The sequence below is a fragment of the Trachemys scripta genome, chromosome 19, assembly GCF_013100865.1.
Source record: "Trachemys scripta elegans isolate TJP31775 chromosome 19, CAS_Tse_1.0, whole genome shotgun sequence".
Classification (NCBI taxonomy): domain Eukaryota; kingdom Metazoa; phylum Chordata; order Testudines; family Emydidae; genus Trachemys; species Trachemys scripta.
This window is the reverse complement of record NC_048316.1, coordinates 1,952,948-1,974,918: the sequence shown is the minus strand read 5'-3', so window position 1 is coordinate 1,974,918 and position 21,971 is coordinate 1,952,948. Positions and strand designations below refer to the sequence as shown.

The 21,971-nt window shown below is 43.6% G+C and overlaps 1 protein-coding gene across 1 annotated transcript; it reads right to left on the bottom strand.

Moving 5' to 3' along the window:
• Positions 1-9,395: 9,395 nt before the first annotated feature.
• Positions 9,396-19,603, bottom strand: RPL22 (ribosomal protein L22). Its single transcript, XM_034753425.1, has 4 exons — positions 19,488-19,603; positions 18,557-18,661; positions 13,670-13,794; positions 9,396-9,609 (listed from the first exon to the last, which is right to left on the bottom strand). The coding sequence occupies exons 1-4, from the start codon at positions 19,545-19,547 to the stop codon at positions 9,465-9,467; spliced, it is 435 nt and encodes a 144-aa protein (XP_034609316.1). The 5' UTR covers positions 19,548-19,603; the 3' UTR covers positions 9,396-9,464.
• Between the last annotated feature and the right edge of the window lie 2,368 nt (positions 19,604-21,971).

Here is a 21,971-nt window from a genome sequence, read left to right as displayed (position 1 = left end):
ACCTGCCGGGCGCAGGCGGCGCAGGGTGAGGCGGCTCCGCGCGAAGATGGCTGCGGCGGCCCTGGGTGGGTTTTTTTTTTAAGGAGCGATCTCCATCTCCCTCCCCCTTCCCCTTCCCCTCCTCCCCCGGCCGCTCTCTCCTCCCTCCCCCGCTCCAGCTCCAGCCCCAACCCCTCCAGCCTGCAGCGAGCGCAGGAGGGAGACACACACACACACACAACTGGAATTACACATGCCCAGATTGTGACGTCCAGTCTGGTTACCCTGGCAACCGCATCCCATCGTTTTGGCACCCGGCCTTAGCGGGGGTGCCTGGGGGTGGCCAGGCTGGGCGCTCCCTGCTGAGAAGGTGCTGGGGAGAGGGGCAGGGGGCGGAGGAAAGGCAGGAGAAATAGCGGGCTTTGCAAGCGCCCGCACCAAGGGCTGCTTATAGGGGACCCGCTGTCCCAATTTGGTAGGGACAGTCCTGATATCCAGGGCTTTGTCTGCTACAGGCACCTCTTACCCCCCACCTGTCCCCATTTTCCACACTTGCTGTCGGCTCGCCCTATGCTGCCGCCGCACCTTGCCCGCCGTGGGCACTGCCCAGCCGGGAAGGGCCAGGCTGGCAGGAAGGGGGCAAGCCACGCTGCTGCATCCCAGCGAGAACACAGGCTCTCCAGGCCCTCAGTGCTCCCCTAGCACTTTGGGAGCCGCCCTGGAGGATGCAGAGAAAGGTCAGGGACATGGCCCATGCGTTACTTGCTGCCCAGGGCCCCAGGGCCAGCACCAGCCCTTGAGTTCTTCTTGTCTCCCCTACAAGCCCCTGAGGCAGCACACTGCCCACGCAGCCAGGTGCTCCTTTTCTTTAATGAGCAAGTTGACAGGCAAGGCAGCCTGGAAGCGAAGTGCCCACTGATGGAGTCCTCCTGGCCAGAGACCCTGCCTGGTGGAGCCCCTTCGTGCCAACCTGGCCCAAAGGAAAAGAGACAAAGAGGCTACTAACCTTAACTAGCGCCCCTCGCTGCCCTAGAGACATTCTCCTGGAGAGCTGTGGGGCGTGTTTAATCCATGGCCCCGCTGAAAACAAAAGGTGATAGCCAGGAAAATCCTAGCAGGAGAGCCCAGCCTCTGACCTTGTCACATTCACGCATTTCTTATGAGCTTTATAAACGGCATCCGCATTTCTGAATAATTCTCCCAAAGCTCTTACTGTATGTGGACTCTCACGGTGGTACTAGTAATAACTTCACTGAAGAGCTGGCCACAGCCAAACTCACAAGCACTTGTGCTGCTGCCTGCAGTTGTCTAAAAGCACCTTGAAGAAGCAATGGTGCCCTTAATGCATGACATCCCCCTTATCCCACCAGCCAAAATGACAAAAGCATTATTTAATAGGTCTGTAAGTCAGCACATGCAGAATTGCACTCATCTTTTGTTCCTGATTTTTTTTTAATAAACCCCCAAATTATAAATTTAGCTACTGTGTACGAGCAGCAGGCTAGCTTCTTTTCATAGTATCAAACATATTAAGCCTAATTCGAATGAATAAAGCCACAAAGCTATACATGGGGAGGACACAGCAACTCAAACACCAAATCCAGGGAGAGAAAGTTGAAGAAAGCTTATTTAAGAAGAGCATTCTGTTGAAATGACTCCCACGCCCTATTTATTAAGGGGACTGGGCATATCTGATTACTTGCCTTTAAATGGCATTTTTATTGTTCCTTTCTTCTGAAAAGACTAGCTTAAAAAAAAAAGGAATAGTCAAGGTTTACAAATAAAAATCACTGCATCCCTCCGCATGACTATTTAGTGAGAAAGAACTTTGAGTGCAAGGATATCTCTTCCTGCATATCTCTAGGCTCTAAAACACCTTTGGTTGTTAGGGCCAAAGCAACATTGAGAAGGGAAGGTGCCTGTGTGGTTATACACAAGTTTTTATGCTGCACGAGCCCTGGATTCCAATTCCCAGTTCACACAAATCAGAAGATGGCCTCCCCTTTCTAATCCTGAGTCTACATTCCCCACACCACTACTGCTCAAACTAAGGCGAAAACAACTGACAGCCAAATTTGGAGGAAGTTTGCAGATTGCCTGCTAACATGGTTGGCTGTAACCTGTGCCATTTTCACACACCAGAACTAAGGAAAAGGCCTGCTGAGATGGACAGACTAATGCTAAACCCAAGCAATCGCTGATGGAATCCCTGAGCCCTGCTAGAAAGTTCTTACCACATATGTGCTTCCACACCATTGCATTGTGGATGTGCTTTTGACTATCAGAGTATTTTAACAGCCTAAGCCCCTAAAAAAACAACAACTGTTCTTTAATTTTTATTTATTTTTGGCTGAGTTCAAGCTTCATGCAAAAACAGCAATTCAGGTTAACAGTTTGGGAATTGTTCTGGTTAAATAAAATGGGGAGAAAGCATTTAGATCTATTCAAACCCCATATGTTCAGGGCATGAAGATTACTTGCTGTTTTGTCCTGGGTCAGTGCTAAAAACACCGCGTCTGAAATTAGTGAGTCACCTCCAGGATCGGTGCTGCCATGTGCTGCCACTGAAGAGGCTCACAAGCTTCAGGTGGTGCAGAGCTCAGCAACTCTGTTCCTAAGGAGATGGTCAAGCATCGCACCTGTGCTTCATGGCACACCCTCCATTTCTAGTCAGTTCAGGTCTGCAAGTGAAGGTGTTGTCACAAGATTTAAAGGCTTGTCTACATTAGAAAAGATGCACCAGTTTAACTAGATAAATTTTAAATCAGTTTAGTTAGGCTCATGCCACTTTATAGACAAGCCCCAATTCTCAAGACTGTTAGGACTGCTGGTTGCTATGCCAACAGTTCCTGAACTTCATTGCCCTAGACTACAAGCAGGACAATCACAGTTGAGCATCCTCACCTGTGGAAACTCTTCTCTGGCATCTCAACAAAGCGCAGTTTTTGCAAGTTTCAGGGTCTATTACAAAGCATATTTGTTTCTGCATAATAACTCCAACAGGTCTCAGTGGAATTCAATGTGTCTGCGAGAACACTGAGCATTGATTGAGTTACATCTCCCCCATTGAGTTTGAAGGTGACAGGATAATGTGCTACAGAAGTACACTTCCTCCAAGGATCTCAAAGTGCTTTACAAGATATTCATTAAGCTTCAAAACACACCTGCAAGGAAAGTAACTTTTTTATTGGTGGGGAAATGAGTCTATATGCAACTTGCACCAGTTTAACTAACAAGTATTTTAAAATCCATTTAGTTAAACCAGTGCAAACCTATAACAGAAAATGGGTTCACAACTGGTTTATATCAATTTAGGTAAACTTATTAATTTACCGGTTTTAGTTAAACCAATGCAAGTTCAGGGTGTAGACCAACCCTAAGTGATTTACACATGGTCACATAGCAACTCCGTGTCAGAGATGGAAATAAAGCTGAAGAATCCCATCTCCAGTTCCTGCTCTGCACACTAGATGAGCTGAAATTGTCTTCCCAAGTCAGAGGCTCCTTTTAAATAACAGTACTCATCTGAATGTTACATAAATACCAGATTTTTACAGGTAAGAAGTTGATACATTTCCCCATAAATACCCCTGAAATTCTTTATCTAGGTGTGCCAGGGAAACTGGGAGAAAGGAATATCCATTAATCACAAGTCATCTGGACTAAAAACCCATTCTTTTGCAAACAGTATTTGTTAATTAGCACTGTAACTATACCTTTTTAAACCAAAGGTGTTACTACAGAAGTTTACCATGATTCTTCTTTAATTTGCAACTAGACAGAAAAGAAATAGGATCAACATTTTAAAACTCTTTCCTGTCAAGTAACTAGGTTTCAACCGAATAGCCTTACTACAAATTCTGTTTCTATGGATGGGGTTTTTTGTTGGTTAATAATAAAGAGAAAGTTTAAATACAGGGCAAGATTCTCTCAATGCATCAGCATTATTTGTCATTTGGAACAAATATATTTAAAGAACTAAAGCCTGGAAGAACAAATACATATGAGCTCAGCAGTTAAACATTCCGAGACTCCAAGTACAAGATCACATCAAGTTGCCTTATTCAGGGAGAAGCTTACCACTGCTTGCTGGCAAAAATATAACTGTTTTGCTGTCATACTTGCTGGGAATGAAACTCAAGTTCTACCTATTGTCTATGCTTCAAGACCAGTAAACCTGAAAACACTAGTTCCACAATTCTGCTGTCTCAATCATTTTGCTACTAGATTTATATTGCTTTTACAATCCAGACCTTGCTATAACATGGTCCTGGACCATAGATGGTTACCTTAACAAAATGTTACCAGGTCCCTTGATTTGCTTAAGTGTAGCCAGTCAGCCCTTAAGTAAGCCAGGACAGATGGTATTCCATGACAAAGTGCTTGTCTGGTTACAGCCTCCATTTTAACACTGTTTGCACCCTCACCACTGTTACAAGCTGTTTTGTACTCATGCTGTAGACTAAGTTAAAAATTTACTGGATGGATGGAGTCGTGTCCGTGTCAACGTATGAGGATTCAGTGAACACTGTAAATGAACACGATGTGGAAGGGAAATCACGCTGATGCAAGAACTGCAAACATGATTGCACATGGGACAGAAAATTGTCCATGGCCACTGCAAGTTATTGATCCTATAGAATAGCTCAGTGCTTTGAGCATTGGCCTGCTAAACCCAGGGTTGTGAGTTCAATCCTCAAGGGGGTCACTTAGAGATCTGGGGCAAAATCAGTACTTGGTCCTGCTAATGAAGGCATGGGGCTGGACTCTATGACCTTTCAAGGTCCCTTCCAGTTCTAGGAGATGGGATATCTCCATTAATTCTAATTGTATCCTTGCTTTGTGCTGTTCACGTTTTTCACAGCAGGTGTTGATGCATCTTGCTTCAAAGTGGTTAATGGCAACATGACAAATCTGCTGTCACCCTGTTGTGGGCTGTTGCTTCCTACTTCCTGAAATTGACCTGACAGGCTTTCGAGTTTGATGTGTCACTGTATCTTCATACCCTTTGTACTGACCACCATGAGAGCAGGTGCCTTGTTTTAACTGACAAGAAAACATGGCCTTGGGTATTCTCAAGTCTACTATATGAAGGTGGCCAGACCAACACAGCTGAGCTATTATGAGCTTGCTTTGAACCTGGACATCTGACAATGATTAAGGATTTCACTATTAGGCATTTTGTCCTGCCATTTGCCCTTGCAAATGGATTGAAAACCGCACATATGGAACTGACAAGTCTCCTGATATGGCGGCAATATGTTGTCCACATCTCACAACCATATAGAAGTGTTGTTAGCACAACTGACCAACAGACATTTGGCTTAGTGCTTGTTTTGATGCTTCTCCCTATCATTCCACTGGCAGTGACACAACATTCCAAATGCAGAGCTAATCTTGGCTATGCAATGGGTAATCTCACCTTCTGTGACAGCATACTCTAGGTAACAACTTCTCCATGGACTTGAGAGGAGCATTGCTGATTTGAATAACTGGGTGGATGTGCTCATCCCCTGGCACAGGTTGGTACTTCAATTTTCTTCAGGCTAGTTGTGAAACCACAGCAATTAACTGCACGAGCAAAGTGATCAGTTATAAACAGAATGTCCTCAAATAGAGTGAGCAACCAGTGCATAGTCATCAGCAAATAAAAGCTCCTTAAATAAGTACATCTGCCACTTTTGTGCAAGCACAGAACCATTGTTTAATCTGCAACTTCCCATTGGTAGGGAACTAAATAAATACTGTCAGTGTTATGAACATGAACATAAACTGAAAAAAGGATGGAAAAGAGCATGGAAGCTGTTTGCTGCCATTAGTGATCAGAAAATGGTTTGATATCTTGCCATTTTCCACCACTCTTGCCATCATCCCATCCAGGAAGAAGGATCACATGACACAAGAAACTATGCAGGGCATCCAAAGATGAAAAACAGTTTCCCCAAGTCCCTTGCAATTTACATAATCAAAAGCCTTGGGTAAGCCAACCACCACCATATGAAGGGCTGCGGCGATTTTGCTCCAGGCATTTTTCCTGGAGCTGATGAGCTGCAAAGATCACATCGACAGTGTCCCTATCCAAACTGAAAGCCAGGAAAGATGGCTTCCACAAAACAAGTGTTAAAACTTTTCAATATGACCCAGGCAAGGATTTTTCCAGCAACAGAAAGTAGGGAAATGCACAATGATTATCAGTTTTTCCTATCAATCTTATGTTTATAAAGGTGACTAACAGTGGCATCCTTGTAATCCCGTGGCACTGACTATTGTTCCCAGATAATACAGAAAAGCCCTGAAAAATGCCTTGTAATAGGGTAGCCATCCTGCTTACAAGATCTCTGCTTGGGGTGGCATCTGATCCAGGTGCTTTCCCTTGTGACATCTACTTGACTGCTGTTATGGGCTCATATAAGGTAGAAGCTAGTGCAAGCTCTTCTTTTAATGGGTAGCGTAGAAGAACATTCATTGTTTCCTTAGAGATGTTGGAAGGGCAGTGAAGAAGCAAACATTCTGTTCATTGAGCAAATATTTTTTTGTCCCTTAAGAGTCAATTGCCATTCAGTGTGTATAGAGGGGCCATACATAGCCCAGAGACCAGCAAAAGGAGTGTTGGGGCCTTTTCGGGCTGCTGACAGTTGTAACTCTGCTACCTTCTTTTCCCACCACGGGTTTTTCATTTGCTAAAGTTTGGTCTGTTTTGCTCAATAATATGCAGCCTTCAACTGCCAAATCCTTATCTGCTATGTAGGCTCAATGGATAGCATGGCATGAGTTCAAGAGCTGACATATTCAGGGTCATTCTCATCAAAACAATTCTGATGGTTCCTCTTTAATGAAGGTGAAAACTTCAGCAGCTATGTGTCGTATCCCAAAAACGTTTTCAGGCTGTCTCAACAGCCACTGAGTCTTCTGTAGCTAAGGGAAGTGCTTCTGCTGGAATTCAGAGTCAGTTTTCCAAGCTTGAAATATTTATTTTCTTCACTGGCTTGAGTCACTGTCTATGTTGCTTGACAGCAACATGAAGAGATATTTGACTTCTCACAAGCCTACGATCTGACCAAGAGTTGGTACCTATCATGATGCAAATGAGCTTAACATCATGGAGATCTCTTCACCATAGAATAATGTAATCATGTCCAGTGTTCTGAAAAGGGGTCTTTTACTTACTGGCCTGCTGAAAACTTACTGGTGATGACTAGGTTGTGCTCAGTGCATTTGTAAAGGAGCAGCAAGCTGTTGCAGCTCGCATTAGCAACTCTGTGATGACCTATCACATTGCCCCATAATGCATAGTTCCGGCCAACTCTAGTATTGTAATCATCCAGGATAATCAATCTGTCATTACATGGAACTGACCTGATGATATTATCAAGGGTATGATAGTCCTCCTTATCTTCACCTGCATAGATAATTCTCAGTGCATATGCGCTAATGACAGAAGCGCAACGACCTTTAGCAAGGCTGACACAGAAGAGCATACGTTTGTCATTAACTCCCTTCAGCAATGACTCTCAATTGTGGGCAGTCATAAAGCAGATGGCAAACCCCAGTGTTCATCCTCAGACTTGCCAGTTCAATAAAAGGTATAAACACCCGCTTCTTCTAGCTGCGACTCACCAGCTAGTCATGTCTCACTAAGTGCAGCAATATCTATATTGTACCATGCCAATATTCTACAGACGTTAATGGTTCTATCTTTAGGTCCATTACCTGTGAAGGTGTGTGAAGTTTCCAGGCTGCAGCATTTTCTACAATGGATTGGAAAACCCACACCTGCAGGAACCATGCTGAAAAGCTTAACCAGTCCTGCCACAACTCTACTTAATTTTTCAAAGTTGTCATATGGACAGAGCCCAGACTTGAAGTCATTGCACTGGAAATAAAGCACCAAGCCACCTTATACAAGAGTCCCCTCAGGCTTTGACCCTAAGCATTTGTTAAGTCACAGCTGCTTGAAGAATTTGGTAGGGGCTGGCCTACTTCTAGAAAGCACGCTGCTATGCAGTAGAGTCAGGTTCCAAGCCTAGGCCAGCAGAGCTCATGTTGCTCATCAGCACTTCCATCGATTCAGCAGCAACACTGTCCATCTCCAAAGGGACACATGGCCAGCCCAGTACCACCAGAAGAATGGCAACTCAGACAGAAGGGGGGGCAGGGAAGAGAAAAAACAAGAAAAACATTTTGTATGGTTTAATGCTTCAGCTTCACAAAGCTTTAGTGACTAACTCTCAATATCACTCCAAGGTAACAGTTTTAATTTAAATTACAGCAATAGGAAAAAAAAAAAAGGAAGATGAGCCATGCCACACCACAAGAGTCAAGTCTCGATTTGAAGTGAGGGAACTGTACAGGCAAGATTCTCTGAAATATTCTAGCAGAGCCAAAACTGGCTCGAAAACCCCTTTCCTACAGACGTTTAAGAACCCCCATGCATTCATACTGTCAGTCCTTCACCCTCTGTGCTCTCAGCCTGAGAAACTCCCCACTCCAGCTGAGGGCAGAATACTTTGAGCAGTTAAGACTTAGGTTGCAATAGGTATTTAATGTATTGTTGTAAAATATTCTCAGGAGGCTGCATTAAGGACACTACTCAAAGTAGGGTGAGATTTACCTTCTCTATCACCCCCAGTGATTCCACCACCACTCTTTTGCTACTACAACCCTGGAAGGGGGGAAAAGGACTTTACAGCTCCTTTGTCAATAGATATTTAAAGAAGTTTAAAGTCATGTATCTCAATATTTAATTTGTTTTAAGTCTGACAACATAAAAGGGCAGTTACTGGCTAAAATTTTCAAAGCCACCTAGGGTATTTAGCCACACAACTCCACTCAGATGAAGAGGAGCTGTGGCAAAATCTCCTTGTCAGCTTTGAAAATCTCAACCCCTATAACTAAAAAAATTATGCCATAGCTAAGGACTTTATTAAAACAAAGCAAGGCCAGTGAGTTAGATGAACACCAGAGAATATTAGGCCTAGGCTTTACTTACCTTAAAAGTATCAGATCCTGGGATAAATCCTGATCCCAGTGATGATCTTTTCCAGATCGCTTACCAAATTTCAGCATACACTTTTTAATCAAGCTATAAAGCATCTGAAAAAAGACCATTAAGTATTGCTGTACTTGGAGCGTTACTATAATGAAGAGGAAATCTCTATTCTCCAATAAAAGGAGAAAACTTAATATCCCCTTTATGAGGAACCTCAGATTTTCTGAACAAATTCTCTGAATTAAGAGTAATGAGAAAATTTCTGAAAGTTGGGATAGTGGGAGTTGAACATTATCCTTATAATGGAAACTGTAAACCTTATCTATGAAGTAGATAGATATGAAGAAGTAGGCTTTATAGTGGTCACCACGTAATCTGAACAACTGGAAGAGCTCCCGATGTCTAGAGTTTGGAAAACACAGAAAAGTTAACATTTTTTCCCCACGTTTTATTGAAGGAAATTTAATGTACAAAATATTTCCAGATCCACATGCATTTAATCCTCCTCTTCTTCCTCCTCTTCATCCTGGTTAATCTGGAAGTATCGCAATTCATAGCTTTCCTTGCTATTAGCAACTACACGCAGCCAGTCACGCAAGTTGTTTTTCTTCAGATATTTCTTAGTAAGGTACTTCAGATATCTGTGGAAAGAAGGCAGCCAATAATTGAACTGAAGACTGTATAAAGATTACTCATTCTACATTACATGCTCTTGAAATTGTATGCTATTTAATTGAATTTCCCTACCTTGCATTATTTAATAGTGTCTTTCATTTTCACCTCTGATAACAAAAAACAGGAGTTTGTCTTAACATTTTCCTCTCACACTTTATAAGAAAATTGGCTGTAATGATGTAGATTGTAACGTGCCATTTTACTTTTTCAGAAACAAAGAAAATGTGTAGGTTGAAAGTGTTTTTGCATTTTCAGGTCTGCAACATTTGCCTAATAGCAGCATTTAATATTGTCTTTTCTGAAGACACTCCCCTGTGGGACCCTACCACTAACTCACCTTAAAAGGACAAATTGTCTCTTCCATTAATGTTTTGACAAGCAGTTTTAAAAACAATTTTTCTTAAAAGAAAAAGAATTGTCACCTGTGTGAGAAATTACACTCCTGCAAGGCAAGCCAAAAGCATGATATTACTGCAGAAGTGGCTACAGTTTGTATTACACACAACGGTGCCTGAGAAAATAAAGCAATTCCCTATGAGAGGATGCCCAAGCTACGCCATGTCACAGCCCTAAACACAAAACATCTTTTAGAAGAGGGCACCCACAAGACAAAGAATGCTCTCCAAATACAAAAAGAAAGCACATTTAACCATCCATTCCAGCCAAGCTTAGATACCATGAGCCAACTTCTATAGGCCTTACTTAAGCAAAACTCCCATTGGAATCACTGAAGTAATTACAGCAGAATAACATACATTAAAACCAGAGGATTCTGGGAATGAGACACTATGGACGACAGAATAAATCTTGTGTAACAGAGGTATGCCACACAATGCAGAAAGGCTAGCAGTTCTCTTCCTCTCTAAGCCAAAGTGGTTCACACTGACAAGAAATAACAAGGGGGAAAAGGACTACGTTTAATTTCTGTGTTATCAAATAAAGTTTAACAAGAGGTGGTGTAAAACCTCTGAGGGAAATGGACCAACTGACATTTTTCAATTCTTTACTAAGTCATTATCGCAGTAGTGCTCATAATGTGCTAGTTGCTGTGCTGACATGCAGGAGACTCGCCCTGCCTCAAAGACCTTACAATAGTAAAAGGAGAGCACAACAGGGTAGGCAACATACATGCAAAATAATCAGGTGATGTGTGAACACACATTTTATATATAAAAACATGGAACTAAGTCTCAAGCTTCCCCTCGGCCTAGTCCTTGCTAATTTTGGAAGAGTAAAAACATTTATATCTTGTAAGTGAGTCTAGAGAAATGAGTCTTTAGGATCGGATTGAGACAAGGGTGGAGGTTGGGCAAATCGGATGAAAGGGGGTTCCAGGCATAAGGGGACAGCATGGAAGAAGGCATAAAGATGACAACAGGAGGGTATCAAGGTGAGCTTTGTTGGCAAATGGGGACAAAAGGAACAAGAAAGTAGATGAGGTCAATGGTGTAGGCAGGGACTGCTCAGTGTAAGGCCTCAAAGAGACAACTATTGTATGAAAAATACACTGGACGATGTGTAACTGATAAAAGTCAATGATTTTAAGTACTTTGCTGACAGACAGATAAGACACGTAAATGTATTTTTGATTTATTGGTAGTGTATACATTTCCCCCCAAAGATGGTTTTTTTCATAATTTAGACGTCTTTGAATTATGAATATTGTGTTATTACTAGACCATCCTTTAAAAGGAAGGACTTCATTTAATTTATTTTCTACATCAATATTCAAAAAAATTACTCAGCAGCCTAATCAGCTATTTAGAAAATTAGCCCCAAACAAATTAGGTGTCAATGTCTATTTCAGAATGTGCATATGTCTTCATTTAAATATTAGTACCAAATACTAAATTTAATCATGATAAATGTAAATTGGTCATTGTTTATCACCAATTTCTGAAGACTGCGGATGAAGTTTAAAATATCAGCACCTACACAAGTCATTTGAAAGGTATGTCCTACTTTTAATCTCACTTATTTTATACAATTTACAAGTCAAAATAAGATTGTACATCCAAGCAGCTAAATGGAACCAAGTTCAGCTGGGTCCTGACGTTAGTACTTTGCTTCCAGGAATGCTGCTGTTACATTCTAGAAGGATAATAACTGATGCAGGATTTGAGGAGACAGAAGAGGAGCCTATTAGATTATTAGAAATGGTTCCAGTGAGAGTATTTTTAGACATGCCTGCTTTGTTATAAATGCAATCAGAGATTTCAATCAATTTAATAAAATTACCAAAAACATGTTGTGGGTAGCGTAACAATGCTCATTTTATAAAATGGTAACACCATGTTAAATAGAGAGAACTGATGATTGCATTGCTGCATAATGTAATTATTGTTTTGTCTCTGATATTACATGTCAAAGATTTGTAAACCTGTTAACTTCCTAAATAAAAAAGAAATCATTCCACTGAATAATTAAAATGTATGTCTCCCAGTAATTAGTTTTGACCTTTACCTGCTTTTTTAAAAAATAATTTTTAAGGGACAGTATAAAGGTTGGGTGGGAGGCTGAAGTCCGGTAGGATGACCAGAAAATGGAAGATTATATAGTAGTGGGAATCATCTGAATTGTTTTCATTTCTAGCCTTATTTTGAGATATTTTAGGAAGTTGTAAAACTGTTGTGTAAAAATAAAATAAGTTTTTTATTAGGCATCAGCTGGCCTCCACTGAAACATCTTCCACTCTAAAACTCTAATGAAGCTTTTTGTTTAGGAACAGAAATACAGTCACTGTGCATAACCAACCACATGTGCAGTTCACCAGTGGAGCTGAAAGCCATTTCCCAAATCCTCTCCAAGATAGGCCTGTCTTGACTTGTTTTCATCTTGTAGTAATGAGATGTAAGATCTTCTAATATATTAGTATTTAATGGCAGAGATTCTGAGGACCCAGAGGGTCAGAGTTAGGCATAAAAAAGAAAGCATTAGTAGAGAAGAAAACTGTTATGAATGTGATATTTGTCAATTAGGAAAGTGACCTGCCTCTTGGTGACACACTCAAGAGTTCTAAACGAAGTGTGAGAGAACTCTCCTAATGGTATAACTGTTCAAATTGTCATCATCGGCGTCTTTTAAATTGTCACTCTAAAAGACCAAACCATGGTCTTCCTACAGTAAATTTAGCAAAAGATACAGAATGACAATCGTGAACTGTGAAGTCCTCATAGGGGGTTAGAAGGGACAATCATGATCATCTCACATCTGACCTCCTCCGCATTGCAGGCCACAGAACATCACCCACCCACTCCTGTAATAGACCTCTAACCTCTGTCTGAGTTACTGAAATCCTCAAATCATAATTTAAAGATTTCAAGTTACAGAGAATCCACCAATTACACTGCAAGTTTAAACCTGCAAGTGATCTGTGCCCTATGCTGCAGAGAAAGGCAAAAAACCACCAGGGTCTCTACCAATCTGACCTGAGGAAAAATTTCTTCCCATCCCATATATGGCAGTTAGACCCTGAGCATATGGGCAAGAGCCAGCAGCCAGACACCTAGGAAAGAATTCTCTGTAGTAACTCAGAGCCTTCTCCATCTAGTATCCAGTGCAGATATTTGCTGGAGCCCTCTCCATCCAGTCACTGGAGATATTTGCACTTGTAGTAGATCCTCTAATCTACTGAAGCCTATTTACTTATGCACAGAATAGGTACAGCACAGACAGTAGCCACAAACACCTTCTCACTATCCTCTTTGCTAACACAACTCCAGGCTGACCTAGAGGGCAGGAAGTTCGAACTCCACAGACCCTTAGCTGAGACTGCCAAAAGGGGGCCAAACAACATCAATGGTGACTGATGTTTGTTGCATCAATATCAGTACATTAGAATCTGGTTTGTGACATCATAAACACCACTGAAATTTACCATCTGATGGCTGTTGTCATTACCAACCTGAGATTGATTGGAACTAGCCTTCCAGAGAGAAAAGGCTTTGTATCCCACTCCTTAACCCCTTTAGCTAGACATTCCCTTTACATTATTCCAATAAATATACAATGCCTCCTCTCCCTTACCTCTTGGAAAATGGCACCTCTGAAGTTACGGTGATTTTGCTCTTGCTTCTCTCAATGGTCACCACACCTCCACCCAGATTACCGGCTTTTCCATTCACTTTGATTCGTTCCTGCAAGAACTGCTCCTACAAAATAAGGGTAAGATTTGTTAGTCAGAGTTATAGTCAAAGTCTCTCTGCCTTGAAGGGCAAAATGTCTCCACTAACTTCCTAGCATCCAAAACGTAAGATAAAAGAGCATTTTCCCCCAATTTACTTTAAAACTTGTCTGGCTTTTGGTTAAAGTGTCTTCCTCACACATCAAACGTTGAAAGGAAATGATTACTATATTCCTCCCAAAGACTTTGGCCCTGATCCTACAAAGATTAATACTATTAGTCCTACTGGCCTAAATGGGACTACTCGGGTACCTAAAATTAAGCACATGCACAAATCATTGCAGAATCACAGTTATAGTGAGCAACATCCATCAGGCCTTTGATGCCTGGACGTATTCACCAGTCTTAGGCATTCACCTTTCTGGATATCTGACAAAAATAAGGTTATAAGGATTCAAGTTCCTACAAAGGTTTAAACCACAATAAAGAGGTGACTTAATGACCACCTTTATAAAACTTACTTTCCTAACTTCACATCTCACTTTTAGTGATAAAGAGCATACAAAAAGGCTTCTAAGAGATTGTAATTATATAAGAATCCTACTGAAGTGTCCCATACACATTTCAGCTAGCCCATTTCCTTTTGCCTTTGAAATCCCATATGCCACTATGCAGGCAAAGAAAATACAGCAGTGGCCATCTTCTATTGAAAGTTTATCCAGTTGGAGGCTCCACAACCAATAGCAAAATAGTGATCAGGAAGAAAATAGAAGGTGTCTACATTATAAATTTGAAACTCTAGTATTTTACCAGGATGTCAAAGTTATAAAAAATCTGAAGTCTGATTACCTTCAGTATTCTATTATAATCCTAATGTGACGATCAGATCAGCTAGATGAATCAACTGTCACCTACATTTCTGGTAAGAACTTAAATAAATTAAATAGGCACTGTGTTGCAATCAAAATGCATTGTTCCATCCAATCACCTCCACCACCTCATAGCATCTTGTTTTTGATCTATGAAATGGGTATAGTATAAAAAAGTGTTAAATTTGAAGTCTTAAATAAAGTTCCATAGAAATCATTGGAAGATATGCCATGAATAAGAAATATCTACACATTCAGAACTACATTAAAAAAAAAAACGCAGGGCCATTGAAAAAGTCCCCAGTATTTCCAAGAAATGTCAGGGTTACAAACAATTCTAGTATTTTTCCACAATGATCCCAATCAGAGGGCATTAATTTAGCGAACCAATAGAAAATATAGTTCATCGAAGTCAGAACTATATGGCCTAGTTTCTAAAGCCACTTGTTGGCTTCGGATCAATGACTGCATTTGTAGCAAGCTCACAGAACGCAGGACATTTCACAACTATTTATATGAAGGTAATTCAAAGGAAGAAGACCATTCAGTTCAAGAAAATTCCAACACAACACTACAAACTGCACTCCACGCAGCTGAAAAGCCACAACGTAATTCAGTAGCCAGAAACTTCTGCTGTAAAGAGTTGGGCCTGGTCTACACTACAGAGTTAGGTCAATGTACGGCAGTTTACATCAACTTAACTCCGTAAGCCAGTGGTTCTCAAACTTTTGAACTGGTGACCCCTTTCACATAGCAACTGCTGGAGGCCAAGCAGGGTTTGGGGTGGAGGTTGACAGCTCATGACCCCCCATGTAATAACCTCATGATCCCCCTGAGGGGTCCCAACCCCCAGTTTGAGAACCCCTGCTGTAAGCATATACACTAAAATGTAGCTCCCAGCAATGTAACTTGCCCACAACACCAACTTGTAATATAATATATGGAGATATACCTATCTCATAGAACTGGAAGTGATCCCGAAAGGTCATCGAGTCCAGCCCCCTGCCTTCACTAGCAGGACCAAGTACTGATTTTGCCCCAGATCCCTAAGTGGCGCCCTCAAGGACTGAACTCACAACATTGGGTTTAGCAGGCCAATGCTCAAACCACTGAGCTATCCCTCCCCCCTTAATAACTCCACCTCCACAAGAGGTATAGCACTTAAGTCAATGTACACTGGACCCTCGCTAGAACGCGCGTCTATATAGCACGAACTCGCATATAATGCGGTTGTGGCCATGGATCCCAAATCCCGCGTTCTAGCAAGGGTCCGGTGTAGTTAGGTCAACACAGTGTCGGTTCTCAACCTATTTACCATTGTGGGTCGCATCCAATACTACCTGTGTGGCCCTGAGGATGTCACATGGGCCGCAACTGTGTGCTGACTGGGCCACAGGTTGAGAACCACTGGTGTAGACACTGCGTTGCATACATCAACTGTTGCTGCCTTTCAGAAATTGTCCCACAGTGCCCCAGACTGGCAGTTAAATTGGTGCAAGCACTCCTGGTGAGGATGTGCACTGTCAACACAAGGAGCATAGTGTGAACGTGTAAAACCAATTCAATTATTGCAGTGGCTGCACGTCAGCATAACATAGGGCATGTCTACACATACAGCACGGCAGTGCCAGCACTGCAGCACCTCTGGTGAAGACACTCAGGAAAGAGCTCTCCTGTCAGCATAATAAAACGACCTCAGCATGTGGCAGAAGCTCTGTCAATGGGAGAAGCTCTCCCAACGACGTAAGCGCCAGTGTGGACAGCGCTATGTCGGTGACATTTATGTCGCTGGGGGGGAGGTTTATTTACACCCCTGAGCAATATAAATTCTGCGAACATAAGCTTTAATTTAGACACAGTCTTATGTGACTTAAATTTGCAGTGCAGAACATCTATCCAAGAGAGATCCCAATCATCACTACAAAGAATTTATATTAAATAAATCCACTTTAAAACTTGGGGGTTTTTTTAAATCTCAGAAGGATGCTAGCACTGTTTGAACATGGTTTCCCTGGCTAAGTATAGCAGTCCAACAGTGCTAAAACTATTCTACAAATTTACAGTAGGCAAAACCATTGCAACGAACAGCCCAAACTTGCAACTTCTGCATAGAGTCTATGCTTTTTACAGAAAGTTGCAATGGTTGGTTGTAATATCTGGGAGAAAGTCTTTAGTCCTGACCAGGTGAAGCCCCCAAAGCACTGTCCTCCCAGCTGCATAAAGGTTCAGTTGTCCTAAATTCATTACACAATGTTTGCCTCACATCTGAAAGTAAGCCTAAAGCCCTTGTTCCGAGGATTATGGGATAAGTGAGTCACATGCCCCAGAAAACACTGGTGCAACCAAAGGTGTACATTGTGCTACGCATGGACTTGCCTGTTGTGTGGACACAGTAAACCACTTCAAGAGAACCAGACAATTTATGCAATTAATGTCACCACAATAGTCCTCTCACTTAGGGTCAAATTCTGCACTGACTTCACATCATTCATGTCCTCATCTATCATCACTGACTTAAGTTATTACAGCGGGTGCAAACTGGAACAAATATGGACCCTGCATGTAGAATCACAAGAAATCCTGCCATATTTAACTGGAGTCTCACACTTCATGCATCAGTTATTGTTTGGCCATAACCATATCAGCAAAATACTGATAGTTTCCCTTCAGTCAAGATTGAACGAAATGTGTGTATATGGCTTCCAATGTCAAATGTGACAGGACTGCTAATACAGACACTATTAGACATCATCTTGACTAGATAAAATGGTCAAATGTAGGTCAATCTAAGACATAAATGAAGCTCAAACTTTTCCCCCTAGTGTACATGTAGGGCAACACCTTGTAGCTTGATTTAGCTGGCCCTGTGGCAAAAACATGACAATTTTTCAGTCAAGACAAAGCCTAAGAGACTATCTAAAATTTTCAGAAGCATCAAAATGACTTACATGCTTGGGAGCCTAAACACCACTGTAAGTCAATGAAATATGGGAATCTAAGTGCCTACGGAACTTCTGAAAGTTTTGCCATAAAATACTAGTCTAACAAAAGGTTTTGTCATACAATCAGGCTTGGACTATGCTACCCAGGGAACACACAATTAGTGTGATTTAGATCCAGCATGGAAAGGGTTTACCTCACTATCCCAGAAGAGCAGCCAGGATCTGAAAGGTGCTAGAAGCAAATATAGTTCCTTTCATAAGAATCGTGCATTAACTTTGCAAAGTTCCACTTAGCTGCCAGCCCAAGGTGAGTGAATTCAAATTTACCAATTCTCAATGCCAAGCACTAACCAGTGCCCACCCTTTTATTAACATCTCCTCTACAGTAAGATTTTTAGATAAACCCCAACATTGCTTCTCTACTGGTAATAGTCATAGTAGGAACCCTGCTGTAGATAAGCTTCTGTAGCCATCTGCCTTTGAACACCATACAGTGCAACCCTGCTCAAGGCAGATCTGTAGAACATAATGGTAAAATCACTAGTTGCTATAAGAGCCTTTGCTACACAAGGTTTCCCACCACTGCATTGCAAGAAACTTTTTGCCAAACCTAGCATAGGTAAGGCTTTAAAAGTGGTGACACCGTTGCCACTAACTGCAGCTTAATGGGGAGGAGACAACTGGAAAGAGAAAAGGAAAGTTTCCAACAGGATAGGAAACAGGCTCAGGAAATAGAAATTCATAGTTAGCAGTGGCTAAGACCAAGCAGGCCAGCAACATTAATGTACACCTTTGGGGATATGAGAGTATCCTAGAGAGTGATGCACGGGAGAGAACAAGTCAGTGGATTTTTGCTATAGTAAATATATTTTCATAATCATTTCATATAGCTGCCAAATGATTCCTTTGCTGGACCTCCTAGTGGCAAACTCCATTATAGTTAAAGAAACACTGATGGCCTAGAGCATTTAAAACTTACGAAGTTGGCTGCATCCATGATTCCATCTTCAACAGGATGGGTGCAGTCCAAAGTAAACTTTAGGACCTGCTTCTTTTTTTTGCCACCTTTCGTCGCAGGCTTCTTCTGTAAAGTTAAAAAGAAATAAAGTTACACAGGTTACATATTCTAAACTTAACCTTAAGGTTTGGCATTAGGTGTAAGGGTGTGTCTTAATATCAGTGAGTAAGAAAAAAGGGTAGAGCTCATTCACAACAGTGCCAAGCCCTAGTTACAACGTGGATGACACCCCCTGACAGGACTGCACCGTGTCCCGATCAAATTTCTCAGGGCCACTGAGCCAGGTTATGACAGGACCGCGCAGCACCCGGCTAAGGTGACCAGATGTCCCGATTTTATAGGGACAGTCCTGATTTTTGGGTCTTTTTTCTTATATAGGCTCCTGCTCCCTCCCCATCCCGATTCCTCACACTCGCTGTCTGGTCACCCTACACCCGGCTCCTCCAGGCACTCAACCCACCCCAGCCTCGGGAGCCAGACCGGCGCCTCCATGCGGCCGTGAACCGGGGGACGAGGGGAAGTCCCAGAAGAACCGAGGCGGGGGCCGCCAGGGACCGGACCCCAGGGCCGCGGGCGGGGGCGGGGGGGCTGGCGCCCTAGGCGGCTGCAGGAAACGGGGGGCCCCCAGGCCGGCCAGGCCGCAGCCGGAAACAGGCCCCCGGCGCGGCGGGTGAAGGCCCCGCGGCCGGGGCGCCCGGGCCCTCAGGAAGCGATGCGAGGAGCCGGGTTGCGGCCTCCCCCGGCCCCCGCCCCGCGGCGCGCACCCCCCGGCTCCCCGGCCACCCCCGAGCCAGGGCCGCCGAGCGGCCGGGGGCCGGAGCCCGCGGGGGTCGGGCCGGGGCGGGGAGCTCGCGGGGAGGCCGGCCCGGGCCCGGCGTGGTTGGACACTCACCACAGGCGCCATGGCGGCTGCAGCGAGAGAAGCAGAAAGGGAGGGCGGCGCGACGCGCATGCGCCAAATCACCCGTGTGCCTCTCGCGCATGCGCCGACGACACCCCCGCGTCCATCTCGCGCAAACGCGCATGTGCCAACCCCCCTCCCCTCCCGAAGCACGCAGAGCGCAGGTCATGCTAGCCAAGTACTGAGCGAATAGATTTCCCCCATAAAACACCCCTTAGCCATCCGCATCTCTGGGATCGATTAGCGCTACCTGTGCAGGGGTCTGGGCAGGGAGCAGGGGCCTGGCTGGGGGGGGGGGGGGGGGGGGAGAGGTCGGGGCAGGGGGCGGGGGCGGGGGGGGGTGGTCTGTGCCATGGGGAAGGCACAGGACTGAGGGAGAGGGTAGGCTTTGACCCTGGGGGCACTGAGATCTGTGTCACTGCTGAGCTTTCCCTTGGTGGGGAGCAAAGGCGCTGGCACCATTCCCAGGGAGCAGGCAGTAGAGAGGGAAATCAAACCAGAGAAGCAGCATTGCGTACAGCTTTCTGTCCCCTCAGCACCATAGCCCCAAGGCAGACTCTCATGTAGGACTCACTTCACAGCAGCTTTTGTTAATAATAATAATAATAATAATAACAAAAGCCACCTTTCTTCCCAGTGATTTCAGATCTCACCATAGCATACACATACAAATCACTTCTTCCTGTGCTGAAATGCAGCCTGTCCTGGGATGGAACGTGGCAACTGTTTAACAGCTCATAGTGACACTGCACAGTGGTCTAGGACAGAAGTTAGCCTGGGCACTGGAGCCAAAACCTCTACCCCCAATTCATATATATGTGGAATGCATAGCTCAACAAAGCCCTGATCCTGGAGAAAGTAAATAAGGAAGTGTTATTTACTCCTTCTCCTAACACACAAACTAGGGGTCACCAAATGAATTTAATAGGCATCAGGTTTAAAACAAAAGGAAGTATTTTTTCACACAACACACAGTCAACCTGTGGAACTCCTTGCCAGAGGATGTGAAGGCCAAGACTATAACCGGGTTCAAAAAAGAACTAAATAAGTTCATGGAGGATAGGTCCATCAATGGCTATTAGCCAGGATGGGGAGCGATGGTATCCCTAGCCTGTGTGCCAGAGTCTGGGAATGGGCGACAGGATGGATCGCTTGATGATCACCTGTTCACTCTCTCTGAAGCACCTGGCGTTGACCATTGTCGGAAGACAGAAGACTGGCCTAGATGGGCCTTTGGTCTGACCCAGTATGGCTGTTATATTCTTATGGATCTTTCACTGGGGACTCTCAGCACTACCACGATACAAAATGTATAACAACACTCTGAAGAAAAGCTCTGGATTGATCAGGATCTGACCTCAGTTTTACCTCTTCAAAACACAGGAACTCCACTGCCCTGATTCTGCCATGAGAAAATCCCTACTCTAAAGATGTTGTTTTTAAAAGGGTGGGGGCATGAAGTGATCTCTGAGGTAATAAACAACATGGAATTAGAAAGGCAAACATCACAAAAGCATGGTTGTAAATGAATACACCGTGGCATCCAGATCCCGTGCATCATTTCACAAAAGCCACGAGGTGGTGCTGCTCCAACAGTAAGCTGCAGAAGGAGCGAGAAAGCAGTTATGAAGGGTGGCATTGCCAGCAACAAGTGTTCCACAATCGGAGGCACTAGTGGGCAGAGAGAAGAGTTACCCCTTGGCACACATGCTTCAAGGTGGGGATGGTTAAATTCTCCTCACACTTGCCCTATTTTAAACCCACATAAAGCACCAGCCGGACAGCTCGGAAGACACCTATCTATTAGATAGGGAAGGGACCTTGAAAGGTCATCAAGTCCAGTCCCCTGCTTTCATGAGCAGGACCAAGTACTGATCCCTAAATGGCACCCTCAAGGATTGAACTCACAACCCCAGGTTTAGTAAACCAATGGTCAAACCACTGAGCTATCCCTCCCCTGAAGTTGCCAGGCTAGCTACAGAGGCCAGACAGCAGCAGTGCGAGCTTCCGCCAAGCTGCCTCTTGACAATGCATCTTACTGCCCAACCCTTAGTTGGAGAGGCACCAGGAGATGCGGGGCCTCTGATCAGACTGTTGACAAGAGGCAATTACAGTGCAGTAGGTGAGGTGGACAGTTTTCCCCAGGGAAGTTGGCTGAAACTCACCAGCTACCAACTGGCTATCAGCTATTTGGTCAATATCAGCTTGGCCTGGATATGAATTTGGCACTATTGGTCTAGCTTCCATTCCTAATTACCTGAATCAGCCATTCTCCACTTGCTAATTGTGACAGAAGAGTTTTTAATTTGAAGACTCCTCTCACTCATTTGGATGCTATCACATATTTGTTACTATTCTCATTAATGGCGGCAATGACTCCTTACATCTCCATAGCACCAGAGCGCACAAGCATCTGTCAGCACTCTGCTGACGTCGTATATGAATAAGGATAGTTTCCCTCACTGCTGGGATGCA